Below are 8410 nucleotides of genomic sequence, written 5' to 3'. Positions count from 1 at the left end.
GGCGCTACTCTCCCGGCCATTTTTGTCATCTCGGGCCTCCTTTCGCCTCAACTGCAAAACGAGGCAATTAGAAGTTTGCTGAGCTAAGTAAGGGCAGTGTGCCTGGCCCGGTCCTAGCGGTCCTCGGGGCCCAGCGGGGCTGGGTGCGGGTACCCCTACGCGGGTTGCGGGAACGCAGCCGCGGGCGTCCGTCTGGGGCGCAGACGGAAACAGGTGGGGTCCGCGGACGCCCCAGCCGCGGGGTCCCGGGGCCTTGCTCCTCCCCGGACAGGGCGGGACGGGGAAGTCCCGCCCAGAAGGCCCGGGCCCTGGGCGGCCCCCGGAGCTGCGCCCGCCTCCTTCCTGCCGCAGCGACCCCGGGCTCAGAGGGCGGGTCTGAGCCCAGAGGGGGAGAGGCTGGCGGGTCATGCCCTGGTTGCCCCGCGCCGCGCTCCTTTGGGACCTGGTCCTGGGCTTTTTGGGCACCGCCGCCTTCCTGGCCGACCTGGGCGCCGACCTCTGGGCCGCCGGCCAGTATGTGCTCAGCGGCCGCTACCTGTGGGCCGCGCTGGTGCTGGCGCTGCTGGGCCTCGCGTCTGTGGCGCTGCAGCTCTTCAGCTGGGTCTGGTTGCGCGCCGACCCCGTCGGCTTGCACGCGTCCCAGCCCCCAGGCCGCTGCCTGGCACTGCTGCATCTCTTGCAGCTGGGCTACCTGTACAGGTGAGCGCCCCGCCCTCGGGGGGAGGGAAGAGGAACGGAGCCCAGCGGCACCTGCAGCTGGGCTAGTAGCACAGGGGAGAGCACGGACACCGGGAGGGGCTGGGAAGGAGAGGATGGGGACCCGGGGGGGGGGGGGGAAGCCAAGCCCTCGTGGGCACCTCTGCCTACAGGTGAGCTCCCCGCCCCTAAAGAAAGAGAACACCCGCTGACAGCCGTCAGAGCCCAGCTAGTCCTACCCTCTGGCACGGGGGAAGAAACTGAAGCCCAGAGAAGAAAAGGAGGCACACGATTTGGAACCCGACCTCTCTGGGATCCAGTCCTAGCTAATTTACCATCTGTGGCCTCGTTCCTGCCGTTCTCTGAGCCTCGGTTTCCTCCTGTGTTAAAAGGCGGCAGTAATCGAGAGACATCTCTGGCAGGGGCGGGGGCGGGGGGGCTATTGTGAGGAGCGAAGGCAAGAGTGGGAACGTGACTAGCATGGTGCCGGGGGTCTTGGCAGAATGTAGGGTAATGGCAGACCCAGGTGTTCCTTTTGGCTGTGGGTGGGGCCTTGGGCGAGTCACTTGAGCCCTCTGGGTCCCAGTTTACTCTTTGTTCCAGTGGGGATGGTTATAGTGCCTGCCTCAGTTTGGGAGGGATTAAACGAACTAAGACCTGTAAGTTGCTTTGATGCAGAGTAAGCATTCGACAAATGTCAGCCAGCTTGATTACTTGGGTCCCTGGGGAGCTTCGGCAGCCGGGACCTCCCAGAGCAGAGCCCGTTCTCTCAGCCCTTCTTTCCCACTTTTGTTCTCCCTGCCCCACCCCCTCACCCCCAGCGCCAGCAAGAGGGCAGAGATGGGGTCTGACTCATCCATGCCCCTTGAGCCAGCCAGGGCCGGGCACCGGCTGGGGCCCAGCAAATCTGTGTGGATTGTACTCCTTTTCAGCACTGGCAGGGCCCCCTCGAGATGAGGAAACCGAAACCAAGGGATCAGAGCCGTGTGATGAAGTCAGGACGTGATGTGATCTGGGTAGGGATGGGGTGGCTGGAGGCGGGATCTGCTCTCGAATCCATTTCACAGATGCTCTCCACATCTTGCTTTGACGAAGCTGCGTTGAGGCTCCAGGGGTGGACAAGAGGAGCTTGGAATCTTGGAGTTTTGCCTGAGGGACTGCACAGGCATCAGTTACATGCCAGCCGGGCATGAAGGGGTGCAGCTACCCCGTCCCAGTGGGCCTCAATGAGCCCTGAATCCATAACTGTATCATGTGTCTTCCCTTCTGTTTCTGCTGAGCACGAGGCAGACAGACTATACTGAACTTTGGTTTTGAAAATGGGGTCTCTACCTGTCTGTGGCTAGACTGAGGCGGGGGCCTTGGGGACCAGAGGCAGAGGCTCCTGCTGAGGGAGAGCCCCAACCTGGGCCTGCCCCCCTGCTCCCTTAGTGTATTGTCAAGTCTGTCCAGGGAAAGTGACAGTAAATGTCTGATGAATGAATTCACAGTGAGTGAATGGGCTCACCTCCCAGTGGGCAACCGAGATCAGTTCTGGGTGGGGGAGATCTCGGGGCACCTTCCACTACCTCCCTCATGCCAATGGGTCACCCATGCCTCTCTCTCCAGCCTCTGGGCTCGCTTTTAACTCTGCCTTGGACTCCATGCCCATCACTCTGGGCGGTCCTCTTAAATGGATCTGTGCTTCCATTCTAACCCCTCCATCCCTCCCACATCTCCACAGCCAGGGTGATCTTTCCATAGCACAGTCTGACCTATCTTGCCCGGGCTCAGAAGCTCTCAGTGGCCCCCCCTTCCCCACAGGATCCTAAGAAATTCTTATGCTTGCTAACATTTGAGAACTATCACCTGAGGCAATTTCATAGTATGCCTTTGAAATTCAGACAGCTTTGGGTTCAAATCCTGTTTCCACCATTTATTAGCGCTTTGGTCCTGTTTCCCTATCTGTCAAATGGGGATGTTGTAAGGAGTACATGGGACAAGGTTTGTGATGACCTTGGGACGTGCAGGCCAGCTGGAGCGGCGGTAGTTGTATTGATCCCCACTTTACGATGGGAAACAAGTTCAGTGAGGTTAAGTCACTGGCGCCCAAGGCCCCACGGCATGTAAGTGACAGACTAGGATCGGAGCCCGTCCGCATCTACCCAGCGGGGGAGGGAAGGTGGAACATCACAGGACACTAACCTGGCCCCTTGGGGCATCCGTATGTGCTGCCTAGGTGCGTGCAGGGGCTGCAGCAGGGGCTGCTGGTGTGGCAGCAGGAGGCGCCCTCTGACTTTGACCTGGCTTATGCCGACTTCCTGACTCTGGACATCAGCATGCTGCGGCTCTTTGAGACCTTCTTGGAGACGACTCCACAGCTCACGCTGGTGCTGGCCATTGTGTTGCAGAGCGGCGGGGCCGAGTCCTACCAGTGTGAGTGATGGGGCCAGTGGCCAGCCCCCCTTTTCATGGCTTGGGAAAGCTTCCGACAAATGTCAGGAGTGTTTTCACTCTTTTATAAAAGCTGCTTAGAAAACAGGAGAATACCCTTTAGCCCGGCAGGTCTGCGTTCGACCCTTTAGCCTTCTGAGTCAGGATGAATGACAGTAACAGCGGCCATGACGATCGAGGGCCAGGTATCAGCCGGGCCCCCGTGTGAAGTGCCGTATTGTCGGCATTACTCCCACGCACAGCAGCCCTACAGGTTGTGCTACGTTTCTCTCCATTTTACATGAGAGGGAAGAGGTGCAGAAAGGTGATGTAATCTGCCCGGGGCACATAGCATCCACTGGGCACGTATTTTTGTCCGTTTGAGGGATGTGGATGTCTAGGATCAGGGCTACATGGAGCCAGTCTACACTGTATGTGCATGGGAGGCAGGGAGTGAGGGAAGAGACAGCTTTTCCTAACTTTATTTAGTGAACATTTATTTAACTGCTATTATGTGCCAGGTACTGGGCTCCAGGGGTCCCAGCGGAGCAGAATGTTTCGTCCCCTCAAGGAGCTCGGAGACAAGGAGACTGATAATTACCGTGTGCTAAGACTCCAGACAGAAGGGGCTGAGATGTTACAGGTCACCTGCAGATGTTACAGGGGTGGAGTGGGGTCCGGATAAGTGTCCTCAGGGGCCACTCAGGCTGGAACTCACAGGGCACGTGCTCCTGGTCTACCTAACATTGTGGGCTAAGCTTGTCCAGGTCAGAGAAAGCGGTGTGCTGGGCAAACTGGAAGGATATCAGCCAGGTAGTTAGAAAGGGACATGGGCCACAGATCTGCTTCCAGGGTGGGGGTGGGCTTCCTAGTCCATAACAGGTTCCCAGTAAACACCTGTTGACTGACCACCGTGGGAAAGGGCAGGGGAGGAAGCATTCTAGAGACATTCCAGCGCTGCTTCTATCCCTCCCTGGAGGTCCAGCGCTTCTAGTCCAGGGTGGGCGACCAGGAGGTGGGATAGAATCTCCACCGTGACCTTGGAGTGTCGAGAAATCAAGCAAGACGAAGGCCCAGCCTGAGCTGAGACATCCTATCTGTGTGGCAGAGACATCCCTCCTGGCCCGGAGTGCGGCTTCACCCAGGAAACCCTGGGATTTCCTGCTTCCATTTCTGAGACCACAGAAGGGGAACTGGGATTGCTGATTTTCAGTCCCAAGAAAGCCTTGGGCTCTTCCGGGAAAGGAAGGGGTTACAGGGCCCCAGAAGATGCTCAGGGTGTGGCCAGGGCCCGGGGTCCCGGATGCTGGGTGAGAGGGTGCAGATGAGGGTTAAGTCACACCCCCTTCATCCGTGAAGAATATCACCATGGTAGCACCTGAAAAGTAAAGCTTTGTGGTGCAGGGCAGACTCCATATTTGAACCCCAGCTCGGTGTTTGGTTGCCTGAATGGATGTTTTCCAGGTGTAGTTTCCCTTCAGCTATCAGGGGCTGCCACACCCACCTCTGGGGGGCTGTGACCTCTAGGGAGCGCCAGGCAGGCTGCCCACAGGGCTCACCTGTTTCCACTTGCTCTCTGTAGGGGTCGGCATCTGCACATCCTTCGTGGGTATCTCGTGGGCTCTGCTTGACTACCACCGGGCCTTGCGCACCTGCCTCCCCTCCAAGCCGCCCCTGGGGCCGGGCTCCTCTGTGGTCTACTTCCTGTGGAACCTGCTGCTGCTGTGGCCCCGAGTCTTCGTCGTGGCCCTCTTCTCAGCTCTCTTCCCCCACTATGTGGCCCTGCACTTCTTGGGCCTGTGGCTGGTGCTGCTCTTCTGGGTCTGGCTTCAGGGCACGGACTTCATGCCAGATTCCTGCTCCGAGTGGCTGTACCGGGCAACCGTGGCCACCATTCTTTATTTCTCCTGGTTCAACGTGGCCGAGGGCCGTACCCGAGGCCGCGCCGCCATCCACCTGGTGTTCCTCCTGAGTGACAGTGTTCTCATGGCGGTCACCTGGCTGACTCACATCGCCTGGCTGCCCAGTGGGATCCCACTGCAGACGTTGCTGCCTGTGGGCGGCGTCTGCGTCCTCCTGGGCCTGGCTCTGCGGCTTGTCTACTACCGCTGGCTGCACCCTAGCTGCCACTGGGAGCCTGACCGCGTGGATGGGACCCGAGGCCTCGGCTCCCTCGAGTGGCGTCAGCTGCCTCAAAACAGGCGCATGGCCCAGTTGGCTCAGAACTTTTTCCCCAGGGTTAGGGATGAGGCTGTTTTGCCACAGAAGGGAGAGGTGAACGGGGTCCTTTGAGGCAGGGTCAGACCCAGCAGGGGACAGAACAGATGGCATCAGTTGGTGGAACCGATTCACTCTTGATTCACTCAAGAAGCACTTAATGCCTGATGTGCCGGGCACTGGAGACCAGAGCTGAATAAGGCAGAGGCCTGATTTCAAGGACGAGAACGAGATGAGAAAGGCCGGGCCCTGGAGGCTCAAGGGCCCTAGTTATGTACAAGGCACTTTGGGAGGAAAGAAGAGACCCCCCCCCCCCCCTTCCCCTGCCAACCAGTATAGCTGGTGCCCTAAAGGTCCTAGTGCTGGCATTTTCACCTCCCTGGCCGCCTCTAAAATTGGTAGAGGTGCTGTCCTACCCCTTGGTTTTCCTTTCCTGGGCTAGAAGGTCCAGGACCTGCAGGATGTGTTCTCCAGAATTCTTCCTCCCTGCCCCACCCGTCATCCAGTTCATTCAACAAATGTTTACTGGGAGCAATTTCTGTGCCGGGAACATTCTATCCTTGGGACCTGAGCAGGATCAGCTGCCGCCCGAGCTTCATCTCTTACCCTCTCCAGCTACTCCTGAGTAGGCTCTCACGGTGGAAGCCGGGGATGTCCAACTAGTAGCCCCTGTCAACCTCCCCAAGGCCTCTGTGCGGCTGGCCCAGACTCTGGTCCTGCTCTCTAGGGGCCACCTTTCAACCAAGTGCTTCTGAATCTGTGGTCTGGGCCATGGCTCAGCCCAGAGTGTTTCTTATACTTTAGGCAGTACACTTTCTACCTCAGAGTTGATGTGGAGAGGAAGAGGTGTGTGCGCATATGTGTCTCTGCAAGTGGACACGTGTGTGTTGTTTTTGTTCAGTATTATTAACAGTATTATTACAGTATTATTAAAACCTCATGGAACCCTCCAACCTGGTCGTGTCACTGAACTAAATCTAGAGTTCAAAGCCACCTGGAAAGAAGGGCCAGGGACATGAAGTTCACCCCTTAAAATCGATAAAGGTCCTGGGACCAGAGGAGACAGCTGGCACAGGCTGGACTTCTCAAGCTTGTTTTCCAAGTTTCGGAGATGGTAAGCCACTGCGGGTGGATGGTCGCCAGGTGGGCTCCAGAACCCAGATCTGGAGCGATGCTAGTGTGTGCTGTTAACCTGCTGTGCTGCTAGGCTGGCAGGAGTAGCCACAAACGCCTTTAGTATCAGGAAGTGAGTACCAGAGCCTGGGTGAAGAAAGGTCTTTTTGCTGGGGGCTCAGGGAGCAGATCAGTGAAGAGGCAGCTTAGGGGATGTGGGTGGTCAGTGATGCCAGGGAAGTGCAACTTTAGTTGCTCTGGAAGGTTTGGGGTTTGGGGAAACAAGGAGAAGGAAAAGGGCACTGGAGAGAAGAAAAGGTGCAGTCATCCTCTTGAGGGGACCCAGGATCGTCTCAGTTCTATTATTCATTTTCGTGCAGACACAATAAACAGGATAAATAAAACTGTATGAGAGAGTGTAAGAGGAGGAAAGGGCACAGGGAGAGGTGAATGCATGCTGTGGGTGGGAGTTAGAATTTTATATAATGGCCAGGGGATGCGTCCCTGAGAAATGGATTCAGCCCTGAAGGAGATGAGGGTCAGAACCACACAGGTGCACCGTATCCCAGAGACCAAATCAGCAGCGACTGGTGGGGGAGGCTTGTGCGGCTACACTGGCCTAGAGCCAAGGATGCCGGAGAGAATGGTTGGGGCGGGGGGAGGGCGCGGGGAGGCCCTGCTTCCTGACATACACAGAAAGGTAAGGCTGAAAGGATCTCTAGGATCAATCCGCCCAGCGATTCCCAGATTTGAATTTCACGGATCCGTAAAATGGCCGACATGGCTACCAACTTAATTTTAACAGAAGGCAGTAAAAACTACCAACCAATATTTTCATCGTCTCAGGATAGGATATTAACAGCCTCAGAAAAATGACCATTCTTTTGACTACATTTAAATACACAGAAACACATCCATAAGTAAAATCATTGTGATTTTTTTCAACTCACTGGGAATATCAAGGGTTGAGACCGCAGTGGGTGGGCTTAAAAGCCCAAACTAGTCTCCGACATTTCCTAATGGTTTCACTAACACAAATATTGTATTTACTTTTCCATGCTTCTTCCTGTCATACATGGAGATTGGGTTCAGGGGAGAGGCCATATATACTCAAAGAGAAGACAGTGTTTTAGGCAATTCCCCACTTTCCCCTGAGAAAAATCCAAAAAGTGTGTTTTTACCATTTTGGCTAAATCTATAATCACTGAATGAAATTATCAAATGATGGTAATATGTAATTAAATTGAAACAACATAGTGTACTACCTAAAACCTGTGGAACGAAGCAGTCATTTCTTCATTTGTATATAGTTTACAGTTTTTTGTTTTTTTTTTTTTTAACATTTATTTATTTTTGAGACAGAGAGAGAGCATGAACAGGGGAGGGTCAGAGGAAGAGGGAGACATAGAATCTGAAACAGGCTCCAGGCTCTGAGCGGTCAGCACAGAGCCCGATGCGGGGCTCGAACCCACAGACCGCGAGATCATGACCTGAGCTGAAGTCGGACGCTTAACCGACTGAGCCACCCAGGCGCCCCTATAGTTTACAGTTTTAAAAAGATGACAGTGACATTATTTACAATTAGAAATTTCAAGATTCCTATTACGATTTTTTTTTTTTGGTAGAGACAGAGAGCCCATGTGAGGGGCAGAGAGAGAGAATCCCAAGTAGGCTCCACACCCAATGCAGAGCTCAACTCGGGGCCTGATCTCATGACTGTGAGATCATGACCTAAGCTGAAATCCAGTTGGACGCTTAACCGACTGAGCCACCCAGGGCCCCAAGGCAATGCCCTTTTCTAAGGGGGAATTGATGTGGGAAAATACATCTTACAGTCTGACATGTGTGGTACTTGGAAGCTATACCCAAATTCTGGCCTCCTTCACTGGAATAAAAGGCAAATAGATTCTCAACTGTTTTCCAAACCAGTGAGGGACAGTCAGACTCGAATCTGAAGAAATGAAATGAGAAA

The 8410-nt window shown here is 55.2% G+C and overlaps 1 protein-coding gene across 1 annotated transcript; it reads left to right on the top strand.

The window, feature by feature from the left end:
- The first annotated feature begins 68 nt into the window (after nt 1-68).
- XKR8 (XK related 8) lies at nt 69-7668 on the top strand. The gene is made up of 3 exons (XM_049618798.1): nt 69-699; nt 2915-3111; nt 4691-7668. The coding sequence occupies exons 1-3, from the start codon at nt 407-409 to the stop codon at nt 5398-5400; spliced, it is 1200 nt and encodes a 399-aa protein (XP_049474755.1). The 5' UTR covers nt 69-406; the 3' UTR covers nt 5401-7668.
- Nucleotides 7669-8410: the final 742 nt, after the last annotated feature.

This window comes from Panthera uncia (assembly GCF_023721935.1).
Source record: "Panthera uncia isolate 11264 chromosome C1 unlocalized genomic scaffold, Puncia_PCG_1.0 HiC_scaffold_4, whole genome shotgun sequence".
Lineage (NCBI taxonomy): Eukaryota > Metazoa > Chordata > Mammalia > Carnivora > Felidae > Panthera > Panthera uncia.
This window is presented reverse-complemented; position numbering and strand designations above follow the sequence as displayed.